We start from the raw sequence: 22,687 nt of genomic DNA, 5'->3' as shown, positions 1-22,687 counted from the left end.
AAGGTAATACTAAACTAGTTTAAAAAAAAAAAAAACTAATTTATAAACACTTTCAAGCTTGAACTTGAAAGTGAAACAAACTGATTTTTAGAAGTCAACTTAAAGCTCAATTTTCTGGATGTCCCTGCACGTTATCTAGCTCAGTTTAGCTTCAGTGAACCTCTAGTCTACACACTTATATCAGCTTCATTCGTGGTCTTTTTGGCCATCTTCTCTCAACAGTCAACCCCACCTGTAAGTCTTTCGTTTCCACTATTTGTTTTGCTTCAACATAACGCTTTATTTGTCTTAAAAACATTACCACTTTTTATGTTTTTGTTTTGGCAGATTGGTTGAGTTTGAATTTGAAGTCTTTGTGGTGGATACCAATACCATCTTCTTCAATGTCTTCATTGTCTCTGACAGCAGACTTGGTGGTGAGGAATGCTGTGATATACACAAGCGATAAGTCTCTTCCTTTTGCTGATTCTATGGCCATTCGCAATGGCAGGATTCTCAGACTTGGTAACTCCTCCTTTGTTCAGGTTCTTCTTCTTCTTCTTCTTCATTCTCTTATTGTAATAGTACCCATTTATTAAATTTTCTAAGACTGTGAAGCATGTGTGTTTGAGTTTTACTCAGGTTCTTGTTCATAAAAAAAGTGTCATTCTCTTATACACCCAGTTGCTAATTTCTAAATATATGAAGCACATGTGTGTCAGTGTGTGTTTTCCAGGTTCATCTATTTTTTTTCTCTAGTACCCCATTTATTCATTTCTAAAAATATGCACCATATGTGCTTGTGTGTGTGTGGTGTTCAGGTTCTTCTTTATCATGATCATCATTCTCTTATACCCAGTTGCTAATTTCTAAAAATATGAAGCACGTGTTTGTGTTTGTGTTTGTTATCCAGGTTAGTCAACTTCACCATCATTCTCTTATACCTATTTGTTATAAATATGAACCATGCTTGTGTGTGTGTGTTTTGTTATGTTCTTCTTCATTATCATTATCTTAAAACCACTTTAAATTTCTAAAATATGAAGCACACGTGATTGTGTGTGTGTTTTAATTGATGCAAGTACACTTATGTTGGGTTCACCCCTAGAGAAAAAAAAAATTGAATTTTCTTCTTTTTCCAATGTTTGGTTTGTGATGGAATACAGAAAAGAAAAGAAAACATGAGGAATAATAAGCCCACCAAAATGTGATGGGGTAGAAAAAAGAGTAAAATGGATGTCATTGTTAGTTAATCAATAAAATTGATTCCTAGAAACTTTTTGGTGCCTGTAAGTTGTAAAAGTTTCTTTCTCATGCATTAATTACATGAATGCAGGAGCTGGCAGGAGATGGGACTGAAGAGTTAGATCTTGGAGGAAAAGTTGTGGTTCCTGGGTTTATTGATTCCCATGTACACTTGCTTTATGCTGGACTCCAGGTCTAGCCGAAACCTCAACCTCTAAATTGATCCTGTTCCAAATTTATGCTTCGTTCCCCCTCTCTCTCTCTCCTCCCCCCCCCCCCCCCCTCCTTTTTTCCTCTTAATATTTATGTGCTGAATTGGTCGAGAAGATTACCCCTTTCTATTATTTGACTTTTCAGGTAGGGAATTATGTTTACTATGGAAATCATTTTTTCTATATTGAAATTTTGTAATTTGTTACAAGCATTTTTATTGCGTACACAAATATTCCATTGCATCTATCATTCACACGACTAGTTTGTGATGATGTAGACTTTGTTTGAACCATCAGGCATTCCGTAAGAGAACTGCTACTTTATACTCCAGGATTAGCATTTCAGTTTTTGAGATCCTTTATTTATTTATTTATTTATTTTTCACTCTTTAAAGATCAGTACATGGAGGATATGTGCACACCATTGTAGGTTTCATTGTATGCCTTGCCACTATAATCATTTCATGTCACTGCCATTCCACTATAATCATTTCATGCTGTTGCCTATTACTAGTTTACACACACACATCTATCCGACCATCATTTTGGGTATCCTTCCTATCTGAGGGCAGTAGAGAGCCTAATTTCCATAATATGTTTGAACTTAACTTGAAAAGGGACTCTACCATCTCTGAACTTGAATAGTTGTTCTCAAATGATGGCCTTCCCCCCCCCCCCCCCCCTCCCCTCCCCTCTTCTTCCTAGAGTATTAAGACTGCTGCCTCAAACTTTTACTGACATATTTTCCCAAAAGTTTGTTTTATTGTTAATTGTTTTTTGTGATATGATCTTTTATTCACAACACGGATCTAAATCTTTATGTTGTGCTGAAATTTCATGTGGGGGAAACAGATGGCAAGGGTGAAACTACGAGGTGTAAATCAAAAAGATGAGTTCGTGAGAAAGATCAAGGAATCAGTGAGAAGTAAATGTTTCCATCTGTTTTCTTGTTTTAGAGTTTTGACTACCAATTTTCATGTGATTATAGACACACACATGCAATGAGTATATATTCTCTGACCAATTGCTGATTTGTCAATTCATAGACAGATCTAAATATCATAAGCTGCACAATCTAGTTCATGTGGTCTTACTATAATCAATGCATTCTATCAACCCATTGTGTACACAACATGAACTTATTGTAGCATTTCTTCCTTGTAAAACATGAATTGTCAAGCTTATGCAACCTTTTCAAATTGTTCGTGGTTGAACAAAAATTTTCAGATGCAAAAGAGGGTTCCTGGATTTTGGGTGGTGGATGGAACAATGATCTATGGGGAGGAGAATTTCCACTGGCTTCTTGGATTGATGATATCACACCTTATAATCCTGTAAGTGGTGACTTCATTAATTTTGGCTTCTAGTATGAATACTAACAATCAGAATAGTGTGGACCAAGTTAAACTATCTTTATACGCAGGTTTGGTTGTATAGGATGGATGGTCATATGGGATTGGCAAATTCAGTGGCACTAAAGTTGTCTGGAATTAGCAATCTAACCAAAGATCCTGAAGGTGGAACTATTGTGAGAACTGTTGATGGAGGTAATACTGAATTTGATTAATTTGTGTTAAGATGCTTCTAACTGCTCAAAGCATCTGGTTTTATCAAACTGGCATGTTGATTATAAGATTGAGTTCCCTCCATTTTGATTGTGAGGTCTCTTCAAGCTTCGCTACTTTGTTTCCTTCTTTCTAATGTTTAATATCAATATTTTTTTTTTCCTTCTTTAGATAAATACAACAGAAACACCAGTATGGAATTGAACCCATGAACATTGTTATTTTTCCATCCAGATCTCTCTTTTTCTACCTCATCAGCTAATCAAGAAAGAGTATGGTCTTCGTCACCACTCCCCTTTATATATATTGGTCAAGTTCAGCCAAATTTCCCTGTCTTTGGCATATTTCACAGTATTTATTTTTGAACCTCTTCTATTTCTTTTAAAGGAATTTTTCGTATCGCCAAGATCCTTGTAGTTCAGTAGCATTTCTGTGTCTTCTTTATGAGGAGAACCAATTTAAATCCTCCTCCCCCACTTGTTATAACAATTGAATTATAAAAAAGAAGAAGGAAATTTTCATATCAGAAGACTGGATGCTGTGTGGTAGACAAGCTCTACTGTTTCACCAGCATCATTGCTCTTGGTGGGTAACACTTAAAAATTTTAGTAGTACGACTATAAGATCTCATTACTCATGAAACTCAAATAAATTGTGGTAGATGTTATAAATATATGGCTAGCCCCTGTTGGCAAAGTTAGTGTTGCATGTTCCTTACCCTCTAAATTCTCCATTAATCTGCTTAAATTATTTATTTTGATCTGGTACTGGATGAACTTCCCCATTTCATAAACATATTTATGGAGTCTATTGTCAATCTGATTAGTGCTTAACTACTAGTAAAGATAAAAGATCTTATAAATGCCATATATTTACTAATGGCATAGCAATATATGTTACTTTTTCAATTCTAAGATTCTTTACATGTTTAAATAGGGTGACACTGCTACAATAAATAACTTGTATTGCATTCTGATCATCAAGCAGAACCTACTGGATTGCTGATTGATTCTGCTAGGAAACTTCTCCTTCCTTATATTCCAGAGGACACAGTGAATGAAAGGAGGGAAGCTTTGCTTAAAGCCAGTAATCTTGCCTTGATGAGGGGTGTGACAACAGTAGTTGATTTTGGGAGATATTATCCTGGAGCATCAGCAGAGCTTTCCTGGAAAGACTTCTCAGGTCTCTGCTAAATAATTTTGAGGTTCATTGGATGTCATGTTAAATGAAATTTGTATTTATCAAAGAATGAAAAGTGTTTTATTTTTGAACATGCACTTCAGCGCTTTCATAAGGTAAAAGGGAATTACAATAAAAAACTACCAAAATGAATATTGTATGATTTTTAAATGGCTTTATTTTGAATGTGTTTTAAGGGGGGAAAAAAATCTATTGGAATGCAAAGTAAAAACAAATGAGTTTGAACATTGAAGTGCAACATAATTAAATAAACCAATAATATCAATTAAAATCCATGGGACATCGAAATGCTCCCCTTGGATTGATTGGTGAATTTAATGTAGCCATGTCAAGATAGTTATGTATTATTGAGGGAAAGATTGTAATTTTAAAATTTAGCTACCAGTCTTCTGTTGTCTCTCTCATCTCTATTCTCAATGGATAATCCCATAAGTTGTAAGTAGTTCAAATTTTATGTTTTTAACATTTACATTTCAGTTTCATATGCAATAGTATTATTGTCGTGATAATGCCTTTTTACATTCATGCACTTGTTTTTCTTTTTTGTGATTTTCACAGATGTGTATCAATGGGCTGATGCTTCAGAGAAGATGATAATCAAAGTTAGCCTATTTTTTCCAATGGAGACATGGTCACGTTTACATGTATGACTTTCTTATCATTGCTAGTTATAATAAGTGATTCTTTTGTTAATAGTTTCTTTTTTAGGTTCTGCTTGCATTAGGTGGCTTTCTGGTGTTGTATTGCTCTTATTTTAATGAGCTCAATAATGTTTGTTAGAAACATTTGGGGCCAATCCTAGTCACGGGCCAAATCCTTTATCTTAGTCCAGATTCATAGTAATAGAACCTACTTGAAGTACAAACAAAGTAATCATTCTTGTAGCAACCCTACTTGTAGTGCAAGTAAAGTACCTTACAGTTAATTGTAGAATTACTCTATGGTTTACTGAATTATATATACCCCTCAATGGATTCACTGTAACACATAAAGTTTGTCATAGTAAAGCTGTAGCCATTAAGGGCTTTCCGCCGTTGACATGCACTGAATCACTTTTCTCTCAGTCACTCTCAATCCTAACATAGCTTCTATTGATGTTTGTTCTGTTGATCTAGGAAATGGACCTATTCAAGATTTGTATAGAAAACTGGACCATGGTTGCCACCTGTATAGGACCTAGTGGTCAAATCAATTAATCAAGGATTTAGTGCATGTCAAGTTAGTGTCATTAGGGATAGTTTTAAGAAGCAAATCATTTCCACTCTGGTTTAGCTATGTCTATGCCAGTGTCATTATTGTGCAGGGTTTTGAATCCAAGTTATAAATTTTTAACTTAATCTCAAATTATGTGGATGAGACTGGCTTCCCATAGGTGTCAAAATGGTTCTTCTACCAAATGATTTCCCCTATAAGTTTGAGATGTGGAAAGTAATGTCTTGGAAGTTTGGTGCAATTTTATGGTGTTTGAGCATTTTTTTTTTTTAATTTTCTAAAGGTTCATTTTTTTCTTAAATACATTGTCGTTCCCTAAAATTTAACATATGAGAGAATTTGTCCCTATAGTTTAAAGTGGTCGCTTTTGATACCTTAGATGACTTGGCCAAGCTAAAAACTGACATGCCATTACTCCAGTAAACCTTTCCGGGACTAAAAGTCTGTTAGGGAACTAAATCAACCACTTAAAACTTTTTAGGGACTAAATCAATCACTTTAAGTTTGTTAGGGATGAATAGTGATCACATTAAACTAAATAGATTAAAATAGCTCATGGGCTAAAGTTTAGGAACCAACAATGTATTTTGGCCTTCATTTTATGTTGAATCTAGAAACAGTAGTACTGTGTGTGTGTGTGTGTGTGTTTATTTATTTTCCTTCAGTTAAGCTGTTGTGTCTTATTTTGTTCACAAGCAACACAGACTTTCCAAGAATTTTCTCCTTTCTGATGAGTCTAATCTAATTGGTACCTTGAGTGGATGCTTTAAATTTTTATCCATTAACTATTACTGAGTTTTGTAATTCCCACTTAGGATCTAATTGAAGAAAAGGGTCGTGCCATAAGCCAGTGGATTTACTTGGGTGGTGTAAAGGCTTTTGCTGATGGTTCTTTGGGTTCAAAGAGCGCACTGTTTTATGAGGTGAGAAGAAAGATATTTTAGCATTCATAAAACTTTTATGTCTGTTTTAGTCCATCTATTATTTGCACTTAAATCTGTTCTGTAATTTTTTTCCCTTTAAAGGTTGAGCATGTCTTATAGCTTCTAGTTAGCTTCACTAGTTGTCCTGGATCTCAAACCTAAATGGATAAACCCCATGATCGAGATCACCACCCATACAAGCCATGCTGTGTGCCTGGCCCTGCTAACTACACTCAGCCACTTATATGTATAAGGAAAAAAAAGAAAAAAGAAGAGAAGACAAAAAAGCTTAGTTAGTCAACCTTATAACTGCTGCTTCAACTGTGTTTTGTAAAACTTTATCACAAGATGACTTTTTATCATTTATCCACTCTGTAAGCTAATTTATCTACGTTTTTTGGTCTATGGTGTAGCCGTATGCCGATGAGCCTCATAATTATGGCCTACAAGTGACAAAAAGCGAAATTCTTGCCAACATGACCATGGCATCTGATAAATCAGGCCTTCAGGTGTTTCCTTGATTTACAAAAATCACCTTATTTGTATTAGTGCTAATTGGCTTTTACCTCTAGCTTGTTTCAGGTTGCTATGCATGCCATAGGTGACAGAGCAAACGACTTAATCCTGGATATTTATGAGTCAGTTGTTTCTACTAATGGAATGAGGGATCGAAGATTCAGGGTAAATTTAAGAAAATGATTGACAATATTTAAAAAAATTTTCTTGCATATTTTGAAATATAGGAGACCCCCATCCTTTTGGTTATGATTTTTATTTTTTGCACAACTGGATTGATGCTATCAGATTGAGCATGCACAGCATTTTGCACCTGGGGCAGCTGCCCGATTTGGTCGACAAGGGATTGTTGCTTCTGTACAGGTTTTTATTTCAACTATCTTTTGGGCATTATTTTGTTTGAATCTTGCTATTCCTATTCTTCTTGTAATTTTTCATCTTTGGGATTTTTCTGCATCAAGGCTCATAGTTGAAAATGTTATGTAAATCTGCTGCTGAGTGCAATTATTAGGATGTATGATTCCTCCTTTCACTTGCCACTGTGATCAAGTTTGATTTTTAACAGTAATGGACAACATGCAAATTGCATGCTAAGTGTCTACGAGTCTTTAGAAACATGTACCTTATGTCGATTTTGGATGCTTGGCAATGATCCCTACTTGTTCATTAAAATTGTAGGAAATGTAAATTGGAGACAAATCCTAGTATAATTCATTGTAAGATGGTATGTTATTCCCTATGTAGGTGTTTTCAGTCTTCCAATTTTTGGATGGAAGTATCTTGATTGGATCAATTTCTTTCTTCCTTTTTCCTTGCTTTGTTGTGGCTTATCATTGCCTGATCAGAGAATATAAGATAATAGATCATTTCTGAAAAGGACGACTTGCATCCTTACAAACTATCATTCTGAATGAATATGCTTTCATGATTGCCAATTTGAACAGCCATTGCACCTATTGGATGATGCTGATTCTGCTACAAAGAAACTTGGATGGACAGGGCTCAAAAGGAATCTTTTCTATTTCGGTCACTCTTAGATAGCAATGCCCTGTTGGCATTTGGCTCTGACTGGCCAGTAAGTATTCGAGATTCATAAATAATTATTTGTCCTTGCATATTATTGCTAATAGACTCTTATATATTTATTAAATTAATTAGTAATGTTGACATACTCTGCAAAATTTGAGGCCAGTGCTGTTGTTTCAGGTTGCAGATATTAATCCTTTAGGTAGTATCAGGACAGCTATGAAGAGAATACCTCCTGCCTGGGATGATGCTTGGATTCCATCAGAGTGCCTTACATTGAATGATGCATTAAAGGCGTAAGCAATATTAAGATGTTTGATCCTTCAGAAGTTTTCATCTTCCTGACATAGAATGAATGCTTATTTGTTCTGTGCACAGACACACACACATATATATGAAACCAAGATTTTGTATGCTTGGTACCGTGCTATAATATAGGAATTGTCATGTGTGAGTTCAAAAACCAAGTCAGCTAGAATGGGTAGTCAAGTTCCCTGACCAGACATGACCTGTACATTTGGTGGTACAAACCAACCCTCCTCCCCTTCTTCCTAAGACCTCGGCTGGATTCAATTTCAAAACTTTTTTTTTTCTCATATAAAAAAGAATATCCTGAAGGCCATATTTGGATTGCCAGAATCTCAGATGATGATAGAGGCATTAGATTGTGGTGACGGCCTGGTGGTGGTGGTGCAAACATGGGTGGCTTATGCTAAATTTCAAACATAGAGTGGCATGTTATGATAATAATGAAAGACTACAAGCATAGTTTGTCAGGACTGGAACTAAGATATACCATGTGTTTGGACGTTTCCTGTTATTATTGTTGATTGGTGTTAAGAAGTGACAGATTGGAGGAGAACTATTCTACTGGATTAGGATGGAATGGACAAACTGAAGAGATTCTATTGAAATGCACCAATTGAATTGAGCTGATATGTCTTGTTAGTGCCACTAAAGCTAAATGCAGGGTGTTAAGATGATTTTGCCAGGATGCTTAAATAATCTTGGACATGAAAATTTGGCCAATGAGCTACATAACTCAAGTAGCACCTTCTCTCCTAAGAGCAAGGTGGAGGGTGAGGTACTGGCTTCAAGACCCACTAGGTGCATATGTAATTACCAATGAGGGAAAAAATTGTCAGAAAATAATCCCTCTGAAGTAAATGACTCATAATTTTAAAATAATGCCAAAGCATTTTCTGACATTTCCCTATACAAGATTGTACCAATAAACTGGCCCCAAATGCTCTGTAATGTCTCACCAGACACTCTAAATGGAGTCAAAACAATTCAGTTGGTGGTTCCTGATCCAACAAGGGGAACCTCCCTACAGATGCTTAGTACGCTGTACTCCAAAGGAGCAAATGCTGCCTTCATTTAGCCACATTAATATCCCTAGTCTTAAGCCTTTAATCCTTTATGAGTGCTGTTAATTACACACCAGTGTGTACAGTGTATGCCACATCAGCCGAAATTGTGTGTTCAAAACACAATTTCAGTTAAATTGTGAAGTCGTGTCTTCAAGGCACGATTTTAGTTTTTCAAAATTATAAATGTAATCGTGTTTTGAACACGTGATTTAAGGCTGTGTGTACAGATATGTACAAAAAATTAACCATCCCTTATATCCAAACAAAAATATCCACTAGTGAGCCACATCCCTGCAAATTGTCAAACCAAAAATAACGTATTCCCTCCATCCCAAATTTGTTATGATTCAATGATCATTTTTGTTGATGCCTCTATTTTGTGTGTTTTTGTTTTCTTCTTAAATTTATTTGTTATTCACCTGATCAGTGCCTTTTACAACTGTTTGATATCACTTCTTTCATCAGTGTCAATCACATTTGTACATGAAAAACTTGCGCTTTCATGCTGGCAGGCACACTATTTCAGCTGCTCGGGCATGCTTCCTTGACAATGATTTGGGATCTTTATCACCTGGGAAACTTGCAGATTTTGTCATACTATCTACTGATTCATGGGATGACTTTGCGGCAGAAGGATCTGCATCTATTGAGGCAACATATGTTTCAGGGGTACAGGCCTATCCTTGAAAGCCTTCAAGTGAAGTACAGAAAATTGATACAAGAGAAAAGGGAATAATAGCTCCTGGCTGAATTTTATTGGGAGTAAAACTATGGTATGGAGTTGCATTTATTGCAGAAGCAAAAGATATGTCTAGCAGAAAGCAATCCTTGGACATGGTTTCGGAAGAAATAGTCAGTGTTCAGTGATTGTTCAAAGATGTTTGTATGATTTTCATGTAGATATAGAACAACAGTGGCTATGTTAATGAAGATATAGCCAGTGTCAATGGAAGGTTTAAGATCTCTTTTTTGTTTGTTTGTATAAGGAGGCAGCTAGTTATCATGTTTTTCCATGCTCAAGAATTGGGAATTCTTGTGCCAATACCTTTGTATAAAATGTCATTGCTGCTAAAGTTGAAAGGGTTCCAGGTGGAGAAACCATGGAATTAAGTGCTGTTTTGGCCATCAATTCTACAACTCCAAATTTGTTCTTGTTAGGCTTGCTGGTGGATGATGTACTTTCCCTTGTCTTGTTTTGAAATTATGTTTCAATGCGTAAAGCTTAAAGCTTTTCGTGAATGAATAAATCTATGGACAAACCCAATTTTACAATATGTTGAAGTGGTCGATTGTAAGTGTCTACTACTTTTTATCTAAACTGACAAAGTTCTTTTTTTTCTTTTTACTAATCACAATTCACCATTTTGGCAGGCTGTGAAATTGAGTTTGTCAGTGGCATATATATAGGGCAGCAAAATTTCTTGCAAATTTATGGCAAATTTAGCATAAGACAAATTTGGTCTAGTTGCCCACAAGGACAAATTTGGCAAGGACAAATTTGGTCTAGTTGCCCACAAGGACAAATTTGGCATAAGACAAATTTGGTCTAGTTGCCCACCATTCTTGTGTCCTTTTGTTACCTACACTGTATGGCCTTCCTATTAAAAAAAAAAAAAAACCTATTGAGCGGTTGATTTGTACTTCAATTTGCATTGAAAATCTAGTACTATTATTTGTAAATATCTATTCTAGTAGGAGAATTTTTATTTTTAAAAGAAGGAAATTGCATCCACACTTTTCACTTCCTCACAGCAATCACTGCATAAATGATTTATTTTTATATAAAAGACAGACACAATACTGAACACACGTTCTAATTCTTAAAAAAAAAAGAAAAAAAGAAAAAGAATCACACATGAGGCATGCCATTTATATAAAAATAACTCATGTGGACCTATGTTTATTTATTTTTTGCTTCGAATGTGGACCTATGTTTATTGTTTACTGCTTTTTCTCGAGAACTTGGGATTTGGGATAGTCCTATGAAATTCTTTGTCCTCTAATCTGCCGATTCTGTTTACTTTTTATTTTATTTTATTATATAAGATATAAATTTTACTTTAGCATAATCTAAATGTATATTTGTGTGAAGCAATCTTCTAAAGATTTGAATCTTGATCCTTACCCCCCATACCCTACAAGTACGTATATTTATGAAGTGACCATCGCGGTAAGGGTGAGTGGTAGTGTTTCTGGTTAGTTAATAAAAATCGGTTTTAACTTTTAATCCAAAAAAGAAACTCACATAAATAATTATAGTAAATAATTAAAATGCCAATCATTTGAGGGATTAGCAAATTTAACAAATTCTATAAATAAATAGCTCATAAACTGGTGTCTCTCACGTGAAAAATTATTTTAACAATAAAGCTAAATCTTTTTAGGACACATTACCTCATTTGCTATTTTTTAGGTTCATCTCTTAAAATTTAGACATGTGGTTTTTTTTTTTAATAAGATGAAAGTGTATTTTTAATTGAGTATAGTCATATTGCTGAATTTTAAAAAACAACACCTACATCTTTTTACACATTTTTTATTGCACACTTATGTGAAATTTTGTATTGAAAACAAGATTTCAGTTATAATTATAAAATGGTGAAAACACGATTTCACAGTTTTAACTAAAATCATGTTTTGAACACGAGATGTGGCATTGTGTGTTCCGTATCTCTCTAAACTAGTTTAAATAAAAATCTTTCAAATTATTCATATATCTTTTTATTAGGTCTAAATTTTTAAAATCTAACCGTTGGATTACAATTTTTTTTATGTTTTTTAGCATGCATGTAAAAAATTTCATTTAAATCAAATGTGATTTACTATTCGATTAATAAACTTATTTTTTATGCATAATTTGATTAATGACATACCAATTGATTTCTAATCATATAAGAATATGCAATTTATAGATTTTCAAATTTTACATTCAATAAAAAAGATATAGGGTTTGACTTATTTTTAGTATTTTATTAATTAGAATTTTTTTTGTTTTAATAAAAAATTGCCACATTATCCAATAACTAAATAAAACATAAAGATTAAAATTCACTATCACTTGTCTTGTCATTGCATATTTAAAACAACAAAAAATATCTAGTTAAAAAATTATAAACTAAACCTAAAGATATAAGATACATGGATTTATAAACTGAACTCGAGTCCAAAACTAGACATGAGTCCTAATTATATCGTGCACAGATACACTGAACACAAACTTCAATCAATCAATCGATCATTTGGTTTTGAAAAACGAGAATCAATCATTTGGAAAAGGAGGATTAGCCAATAAATTAAAAAAAGGTACTGTAAATAGTAACTCCTTGTCCTAGCCGCCTAACTCTATTCGAACACCTGTCAATATCAAAAACACAACTCTCTCTCTCTCTCTCTATATAGATGTGTGTGAAAAACGGTTAATTCAAATTCAATCAGAATAAAACTGTTAAAAAAACAGTTAAAAACCACGATATGAGTTCGTTGTTAGGGTCTTCAGCTGCTGCCACGTCATCGCCATGGATTCCGATTCGCAAACCTTCGTTTCTCACATCAACAACAACACCACCACCACCAGCTCCTTCCAAATTCTTCAAATTCCATTCCTTTTCTCCTTCTTCGTCTTCCTGCTTTCGCGTTGTTTGTAGCAGTGGCGGAACCGAGGGATCATCGAGATCGAGCTCCGATGCGGCGGCGCGTGAGTTCAAGTTCGTGCTCCACGACGCTCTGGAATCTTCTGGAATCCACACCTCTCATGCCAGAGTAAAAAATTTTCCAAAACCTTTTTTCTCCAAAATTCGAATTTTCTTTTTCTGTGGCCTTAGAATTTTTGTTCTATCTATCGCTTGCTCACTTTGTTTGTAGTTTTTATTAATATAAGAGAGATTTTTATTTATTTATTTATTAATATTGTGAAAATTTTGCAAAATAAGGCTTTTTTTTTTTTTTTTTGGGACCTCATATACAAGCACCCAAAATGCCCAAAATCGTTTCTTTTATTTATTTATTATTATTTTTGGGGGCGTGTGTGATGGACACTGACACAGACACGGGTATGGCTCTCACAGTGGGAACAATGTTGGTTGGTTTAATTGAAATTTTGTGGAATTGATATTCTAGATTCTGATAAAAATTTATTTCTTTCTTGGTAAGCGCAATTCATGATTGATGATTTTTTTTTAATATTATTATTTTCTTTCTGGAGTGAATTTGGGTTTTTTTTTTTTTTTTTTTTGAATATTAATGGTGAAAATTATTTTATAAAACACATTAGCACACCCTCCTCACAGTTCTTAAAAAGAGGTTCCATTTGAGCACTTCTTAATTTGGTTGATCTTATATGATAACATAGGGAACCTTTCTAAAAGAACAGCCCTTTGTACTTGTGCTCCAGCCAGTAAAAGCTATGGTTATGAACAATTGAACCCATCCTCGAGAACCAGTTCCGAGTAATCTAGGGGTATTTTATATATATATTGGTAATTATGTACACGCACTCACTGGGTCTTGAATCTACAACCTTATCCTCCACCTTGTTCTTACAACAAGTGGAGGTGCCAATTTAGCTAGAGCACATTGCCTTGATTTCTTTCTTTTTTTCTGGGTCCATTTAGTTGTCTTTGTACTGCATTTTTTTTTTTATGGGATTTCAAGAATTCATGTGATTACTAATTTCATTTCATTTATTTTGTTCAGTTAGATATCTCTTAGGATGTAATATGGTTTGATTTGGTGAATTTGGTCCATAATTTATGCGTGAGCAGGAAGGAAGGGAGGGTTTCTGTGCGCAGATCCGGAAATTGTCTGGCATTGAGAGGGAAACCAGCATTAGCATCAATAGTCGTGTTGATTTGGGGAAAACGGCTCTTTATATAGCGGCAGAGGATGATTCTCTTGTTTCTCACTCTTCAGTTCCTCTCCCTGTAGATGCTTTCATTGAAAGATTGGATGATCTTTCCGTAGGCTACTGCTCTCACTATAACTCCTCTTATAGTTCATCGCCAGAGAAGTTTTTGGAGAGCATAGAGAGATATCTGTATGGCAGAAGGGTATGTTCATTGAAGGAATTTTTATATGCGTATTCAAAGTTGAATAGTAGGTTTACTAAGAAAAATGAAACTTGTATGACAAGCACATCACTTTATTTTGTCTAAGGTCAATATGTTTGTGCTATTTCAACCTATAATTTTGCTTTTTTAATTTTTCGTCCTTTGATTATGAGTTTATATATCCATTTCATGCTTACTGTTGAATTTGTTAGGGAATTCGTGTGTGTGCATGTGTATTTATAAGTAACAAAAATCCATTAAAAGAAAAAGCGCAAAAGGGGCGCAACCCTAGCACTTCAAAAGAATACAAAAGAATAGCCCAAAGCAAAAGTAACAATATAAAACTAAACAAAGGTAAATGAAAACTTCAGGCATCTGTGAGTCCTAGAAAGTCCATGATAGGGGGAAAAAAGAGAATATGAGAAGTCGAAGTCCAGCAATATAAGGTCTTCAAAAGTAATTATTTCAACTTTGTTATGCGTAACTCTTAACATACAAAGCATCAAACATTCCTTTCTCTTCAAAGGCACCACATGAAACACAAAAGAACAAAAAGAAAACCAAAGGCCACAATTACTAAGTCACTGCAGAATGTTGGCAAAGATGAGCCATACTCTCTCAATCACTATTTCACACAAAGCACCAATCCATAATGATTAACCCTTATTTCCTTATTTTATCTGTAGTCAAGGTCTTTCCCTATGACACACCATGAAAAAAAAAAAAAAAAAAAAACACCCTTGGCTGTACAAGAACTTTCTAATTGCTTTGCCAAGGAAAATTCACTCTACCCCCTTCTCTCTTCTTGATGCCTTATAATAGTTCTTCACCTGGAAGCCTTGAGTTTTTGAAGGGATCCATTCCAATTTATTTACTTCCCCATGATGTATCTTCCTAGCGTATATGTCATCCAACAATTGAGTCATAGATTTTAATTTCCAATCATGCACCTCTCTAGTGAATAAAAACAACTCATTCTGTACTCTAAATGATCTGCCACCTTAGACTCTTCTTAAGAGTACTCTCACCATTCTACAGATCATGCCTAAAATGAATGTTAGAATTATCTCCAAGACCAGAATATGTCCCATTTTCTTCCAGTAATCTTCCACAATGTGTGTGTTGTGTGGATTACCAGAGCAAAACTATATTACACCTCTGCTAGCAAGAATTTAGTCAATGACTGACTGTTACATGTAGTCATGTCATCTATGATTTCATATAGATCTATTACCTTTAAAAGCTAATTCAGATTTTATATCATAGATCAATTTGTGACCCTTGCTGCATGATATTTACTTTTGTATGACATGGTTTCTTCTTTTCAGGGTTTTCGAAGAACTCATTCAAGAAATCAATCAGAGCCACGAGCTCTTTATCTTCACTCAGTATGGAGTTCTACCTTCTGTCTTGTTACAGTGTTTTTGTTTTTGAGAGAATTCTCTTAAATGAGGGATTTTTTAGTAATTTTTTCTTCACACTTTGAATAGGTTTTGACCCATCGTTCAGGCTCCATCGCCATGCTTTCGCTTATATACTCGGAACTCCTGAAAATGCTTCGCATGTGGGGCCTTGTGGATTTTGATGTGGAGATATTCTTTCCTCATGATCTTCATAGTCTACCAAGAGGCTATGATAAACAAAAAAGCAAGGAGTCAGATCAGCCACATATAATTACATCGCAAACGCTATTGCTGGAGGTAACTCCTGTTTTCCTGCTTGCTTGCATTTTTTTGCCTTATTTTGTATAATAAAGCCTATTATTTATTACCTTATTTATGATATAAGTAGTTGTATCACTATCACCCTTCAATGGAAGAATGAACAATCTTCACACGTGAGGTGTGTACCTGGCGTAATTGTGTTTATGAACACTAATGTTTTCCCATATCTTATGGCGCACAGGGTTTGATTTTCTATACTGTTACCTAATCAATTTGAAGAATATCTGATAAACTGTTCATTAACATTAACAGCCGAGTTACTTATAATAAAATAGAATAAAAGATTAAGAGAAATTGAAACTGTTCAACTTCTCTAGTTTATTAGCTTTATTTTTGGTGAGATTTTGCAGAAAGGCCAATTAATATAAATTCAGCACTCAAAGTAAATAAATTTAATATAAAGCTTCTGTGAGGGCATGCATTTGGGGAAATTGGAAACCTCAATAGAAATTACGTCTATAAAATTTCATTCCCCTAGAAGTTGTTGGGTATAACTTTGGTGCTTGCTTTTTTATTTTCTAGAAATCACAGCTTTGCTGGAATTTTGAGGAAGTTTTATGCAATAGAGACTGTTTTTGGTGTCTTGATTTGATTATAAAGAGCACAACCATTAGTAGAGGACGCTATAGATTGAAACTCTATAAAAAAAAAATGTAAAATAGTATTTCCAATACTTATTAAAAAAAAAAGGAGCAATAAGGTTTCCATCAAATAAGATATGTCATATTCAATAAATGATTTAATAAATGTGTTATTGTCAGGTTAAATTACAATTTTTTTCCATTGGACAATTTCACAAAAACAATTAACCTCTGAAAATACAAATGTTGGAGCCATGGGCTATCATGAAGGTGGTATGAGCCTTTGTGGTGGCTGAAGCGCCACTTCAATGGGCTTTTGGATCAATAATTCAACGGTTATTGATGGTGGAAGCTTTGGGTTAGTGGTGGTGAAATACCTAGTTGACTAGATGATGTCTTGCAGTTTGTGAACTGCTGTTGACTCAGCTTGGTGGCGTAAGGATGAAATGAAGGATTGACAATCTTATGTAGGTATTGTCCTGACAGAAGGATTTGGTGATGGCAGTGGCAGAGATTAGGTGAAAAAGGCTTTGGATTGGTTTTTTGTTATAATATATTCTTTACTGATCCCTCTTGTATTCTTTTAGCTATATTTAAGTCGAATGTCAAGTAAATCAATGTGAAGTTCATTAGAAAACACAAGTTAAAGTATTGTGCTGTAGTTTCTTGCTTTGCCTTCCTTTTTGTTTTCATTTCTTTTAGGCATTCATCTAGTTCTTTATAAAGTTAATTTGCTCAGAAAATATGCACTGGATTATGAATACATATCCATTTTTGAAGTTGATATCCTAAATTTTATAACAGATGTTATTTTTTTCCAAATTTCTTTGATCCTTTTGCACACTTGGAAACTTTCTAATGATTTTGTAGACTAATTATATACTGCATGATGCTTGACTTTACCACAGGAAAGGCCACCTTGAAATTTCATGAGAAATCACCAGGGAGGTTGGAAAAATATGTATAATTTATTATAAAAGTTAAGCTATTAATACCTCCCTCCCTCTCTCTCTCTCCAAATAGTTATCACTGACAAAGCTCAGAAGTCTGAGATGTACTGCTGTGCATGTATGTTACTGACACAGTTCCGAGGTGATATTGTTATTTATAATAGGGAATATTTTCTTCATGGCTCACATCTGTCTTTTAAAAACATCTAATGCAGCCATTCTGGAATAGCATTTCAGCTTAACTTTTGTCTGAGTGTAATATGAGAGGTTGGAGTATAACATATGCTCAATATGGGTGAAAATCTTTGATTCGTCAATCCTACTTGATTCTAGCTCTGGTCCTCATCTACATATGCAGATTTTGAGAAATCTGAAGAATGCTTTCTGGCCATTTCAACATGATCATACCAGAAGTTTATTCTTATGGGCAGCACATGCCGCTAACTGCATTGATAAATCAAATATTGCAGAAGAAAGGTATTTTTGGTTTTCAATTAAACTGCAATGTGATCTGTTCTTAACTTTACACAAAATGTTTAGATCAGGTGTTAATATCATAATTTTTCTTCTGCAGTGGCTTTCAGCTTGCATCTGCTAAGGCTGCTCAACATAGGCTCGAACGTGGTGTTTGGACCAGTGTACGTTTTGGGGACATGAGGCGCGCATTATCTGGTATTTACCATGTGCAGTTTTTACTCCTAGTATCTAGAAGATGATGCTACATTTTAGTAGACTCTTTTCTTTTTGCTGCTGAGTCAATGCCAATAGAAACTAAAATGGACTTAAAGTGTGAGTTGCATTTGGTTAAATACAGAAATGCGTTTTCTTGTGGAGATGTTTTCATTCAAAACCATAGATCCTACAAGCTTGCAGTGCTATTTTCCTTCTATGCTAACAATCAGGGCAGAACAGATTGGGGAGGTCCTGAGTTTAAAAAAAAAGAAAAAAGAAATGGAATCTTCAAATACTGCTTATTGGTCTTGAATAGGAGTAAATCTGAAGATGTAGGAAAGTGAAAGAAGCTTTCCCAGGAGAAAGAAAATTTATGCATTTAAGAAAATAGAAGAGAAAAGAGGGGGAGAGTGAGGATTGGGGAAGGAAGATGTCTTTCATATGTTCATATTCAAACCTGATATTGATTCTCTATTAGAAATACCAATGAAATCTCTAAAATGTCTTAAGACAAATAGAGTTACAAATATGAATGGGATTAATACCTAGAGTTGTTTCACTGAACATATCCTGTCATCATCAATTTCAAATCATATACGATATAATAGAAGTTGTGTCCTACATGTTATGGTTGTGCCAAGTGAACCCTCCCCTTTTTTCTTTATATATATATATATTCATTTTTCTCCCAATATAAGTACGTAAAATTAAGTAGAACTCTGTTACCAAAGTTTCAAGAAATTTTAAAAACTACTTAAATTAAAACTTAATTACCAAAAATTTCAAAAATTAAAAGGAGTTTCGTTTTTTTATTTTAAATGATCTTAATATTTTATTCCATTTGATTTAAAATAATTTTATCATATGTCCCACAAGCACAGTGCTAGTTTATATTACCAATGTAAGGTCTTGAATATTAGACCACTCTATGCTTGGTTTTCTTCTTGATCATAGTTGTGATTAACCCCAAAAGATTTGCTTGGAGTTTTAAGACTACTTGAATTAGTAATTATAAACACATCAAGATATTAGGGTTTATGACATAACATGCTTTTGAGGTTTTACGTTGTCTAGAAAAATCATGAGGGGGAAATTGATGATGTTGGCAGTACCATACTTGGCAGTAACACACATTAAACCATTCTAGCCAGTATAAGAAAAATTGTGAGGGGGGAAAATTGATGATGTTGACAGGGCAATACTAGCCAGGATTAGAATGATGGTACCATTTTAAATTGTTTATAAGAGAAGAAGCCCTGGAGTCACCCACATCTATAAGTTACTCCTTTAGTTACATGTTGATAACATTAAAAGAATTAATGAGTTTCCTGGTTAGTGATTAGTGTTAGCCTTCAGTTACATGCTGATAGCATCAAGGTCACTGTAGTGTTGGAATTATTTTGGTTCATAACTGTAGTAACTGGAGGTTCGGTTTGTTGTATGTATGAATGTAATATGGAATACACCATTTAAGTTTGACGTCAATTTTCTAGGAAGAAGTGATCACTTACAGATAGGTTGTGACATTTGTTTTAAAATTTAATAGCTGCACTTTTATATGCTATTTATGCCTTTCAAGCATAAGTGACCAAAAATATCATTCTAAATTGCACAAGACTGCACCTTTTGGGTGTTAATGAAATGTTAGTTTGAGACTTTATTTTTTTCAATGGTTAAAATGGGGGTTAGGAATATGTTAGTTTGAGACTTATAAATCTCAGCTATGCATCTTATTAATATTTTCTATCTTCAAGAACTGCTTGAATTGAAGAGACCAATGACTTCTTATCTCCAATGTTATTCAGAAAGTATCAAGAAACTTCTAGTAAAGAGTTCAATTTCTTTCCAACAGTGGCAATGTTGGAATTTTACCTTAGTTGCTGGGCAATATGTTGTATGTCTTGTGATTTGTCAAGTTTGGATTGGTTGGTTGCTCCCAACTTTTAGGAATACCTGATCCAAGGGGTATTTAATATAGCAAGAATTGGAGTAGGATGAAAAGATATAAGCTTGCGGTAAATCATGCAGTGCCCCTCCACCTCCCCCCACCCCCACCCCCACCCCCACCCCCACCCCCCTTCTTTTTTTCTCTGGTTTGTTGGTTGAGATTTTATTCTTCAATAATTAATGACATACATTTTTCTTCCTTCTGGATTTTATTGCTCAACCTATCCCTGAATTGGAATTAGTCAAAAGTATATGATGGAGTTACTTTTGAGATAAATCTAACATAATAGTAGGCTTGGAGGGTGTATGGCGTATTTTCTATTGCACATTAAAAATTACATATGATGGAGTCATTTCAAGGAGTTTTCATAAAAATGATAACAGAAATGATGTCATTTCTAGATATACAAATTGATGACATACTTGGTGTGGAATATATAAGGCTATTTGAACCAAAAATAAATTCAATGCTGTGATGTGGGCTTCATCAATTCACTACCTTCACATTTTGTATTCCTCAACCCCACCAAAAAAGGGAAAAAAGAGAGTAAATAAGCATGTTTCAAAAATTTAGCATATAATTCCATTATAATTTTGATCTATACCTTATTTCACTAAAGTAATGGTTGAGGTTGTGGTGTGGACACCACGATGCACTGAGATTACTGCTAATTTGAATTTCAAAATTTGAAATTTCATTTATGTTATTTTCTTGATTGATAATTTTGTGAGATTATGTTTATGTTTGAATGGGTTTCCTTATTGTTCTTGATATACTCTCTGAAAGCCTTTTTAAAAAAGGCTCCAATAAACATGTTGGGGAGACTTTGATGAAATGAAAATTTGAATTGGAAAATTTCCAATTGTTGGGTGCTGATTCCTAGAAACTTAGGTGCTTATTCCTAGATTTTTTTTGCTTGGGGTTGATTCCAGGTAAACCCCTAGATGCTGATTAGGGTTTATCATTTTTTGTTTATTTAATCTTCCTGTTTATCCTTATTTGATATTGTTCAGCATTAGGTTGCCAAGTAGAATTTTTTTTTTTCTTCAATAATAATAGTTCTTTGATTACCTATCAATAAATAATAAATAAATAAATCAAACTATGATGCTTTTCCTTTCTTTTTCATTTATATTGTGAATGCCCTACCCACCAAATCATTGAATGAGTTAAATACTATCTTCGAAGGAAAAAGATCTTCTCAATTGTTTATGCACCTATTTATCTGGAAATGTTCTTCATTTTTGCAGCATGTGAACGGCTTATCCTTCTGGATACTGATGCAAAGGAATTAAGAGATTATAGCATTCTTCTCTACCATTGTGGATTCTTTGAGGAATCACTCCAGTATCTAAAGTTGTATCAGGACACCAAGGTACAATTCTCTATCTTTATGGCATAACATGTGATTTCACTTTTAATAAACTAAGGAGATTTCTTAAATGTTTCCAGGATTCTTCCTTAAAAAGCCAATCAGCTGATTCACTCAGCAGCCTAGAGGAAGATGCTGTGGAGAAATTGATGATACGCCTCAACCTCATTTTGATGGAGGAAGGTTGGAGTAAGCCCTCGCATGTTAGAAATTATATTGGTAATAACTCGGAACCATGGTAGTGTCTCTTGTATATTGTCTGACAGCCCTAAGAAACCTGATCTGAATTTGGTTCTTATAAAATTGGGTAGAGTCGTAGTTTATACAACTTAAATCTTTCACAGTAGTAGAATCCCAGGAGTTGCAATGCTTCTATTACAATATATAATAGCAGAAACAAACTGAGAGAACGTAAATACTAAAATCACTCCTGTTAAAACATGTGGCATTTGTTTTGTTCCAAACCAACGCAAAGTTCAAATCTCAAATACACTATAATACAACTCCCAAAAGACACTGCACCAACCCAATGTATCGGTTGGCTTAATACACCTGCCAAGCCTGAAAGATATAACCGTTCATTCAGACTTGTTTAAGAACAAAAACACTACATTCAACAGTTCGTACTTGGTACCGTATCAGTGTCATAAATACAATAAAATCTAAGACCGATGAAAAGCTAAATCTGGATCAAGAAAAGGATAGAGAGTTGGTAAGTCACAAGAGGGGAGAGAAATCTGAGAAATTAGCTCACTGTTTGGAATTTTCTTAAGAAGAAGAGAAGTATATGAAGAAAACCAACGTGGAGATTGAGAGTCCCGTTCTACAGAGACAGAGTCCGTAACCGCCAGGCCAGCCTCTTGCTTGAATCTTCATGCTATGTGAGAGATGTGTGGTAATGGTGACTTTAATTAGTGTTCTCTATCTTCAAACTTATTTTCTTTATATATATGCAGCTTATTATTAATAGCAGAAGGATAATTTTTCCTGTGTGATCTGTTCTGTTTTTCATATCTACGTTGCTTGACACCTTTTTTTTTTTTTTTTTTTTTTTTTTTTTTTGAGATACATTGGACACCATTTGGTTGTTGTGTTATGTGGTATCAACATTTTGTAAAAAAGTAAAAATAAAGGCAAGAACATA

The 22,687-nt window shown here is 34.3% G+C and overlaps 2 protein-coding genes across 2 annotated transcripts; both read left to right on the top strand.

Moving 5' to 3' along the window:
- The first annotated feature begins 88 nt into the window (after nt 1-88).
- Nucleotides 89-10,388, top strand: LOC115986690 (protein LONG AFTER FAR-RED 3-like). Its single transcript, XM_031109936.1, is given in 16 exon segments — nt 89-234; nt 328-524; nt 1,316-1,417; nt 2,289-2,361; nt 2,664-2,770; nt 2,860-2,983; nt 3,989-4,183; nt 4,760-4,845; nt 6,229-6,336; nt 6,750-6,845; nt 6,919-7,017; nt 7,141-7,215; nt 7,797-7,842; nt 7,845-7,927; nt 8,059-8,174; nt 9,764-10,388. Coding segments are annotated over 15 exon segments (1,626 nt in total). The 5' UTR covers nt 89-234; nt 328-383; the 3' UTR covers nt 9,939-10,388.
- Nucleotides 10,389-12,657: 2,269 nt separating this feature from the next.
- LOC115986691 lies at nt 12,658-21,889 on the top strand. Its single transcript, XM_031109937.1, has 8 exons — nt 12,658-13,010; nt 14,012-14,296; nt 15,625-15,684; nt 15,787-15,996; nt 17,910-18,028; nt 18,126-18,223; nt 21,422-21,546; nt 21,624-21,889. The coding sequence occupies exons 1-8, from the start codon at nt 12,723-12,725 to the stop codon at nt 21,783-21,785; spliced, it is 1,347 nt and encodes a 448-aa protein (XP_030965797.1). The 5' UTR covers nt 12,658-12,722; the 3' UTR covers nt 21,786-21,889.
- The last annotated feature ends 798 nt before the right edge of the window (nt 21,890-22,687 follow it).

Source organism: Quercus lobata, chromosome 4, assembly GCF_001633185.2.
Source record: "Quercus lobata isolate SW786 chromosome 4, ValleyOak3.0 Primary Assembly, whole genome shotgun sequence".
Lineage (NCBI taxonomy): Eukaryota > Viridiplantae > Streptophyta > Magnoliopsida > Fagales > Fagaceae > Quercus > Quercus lobata.
The sequence above is the reverse complement of the archived record's forward strand: the minus strand, read 5'-3'. Positions and strand labels throughout refer to the sequence as shown.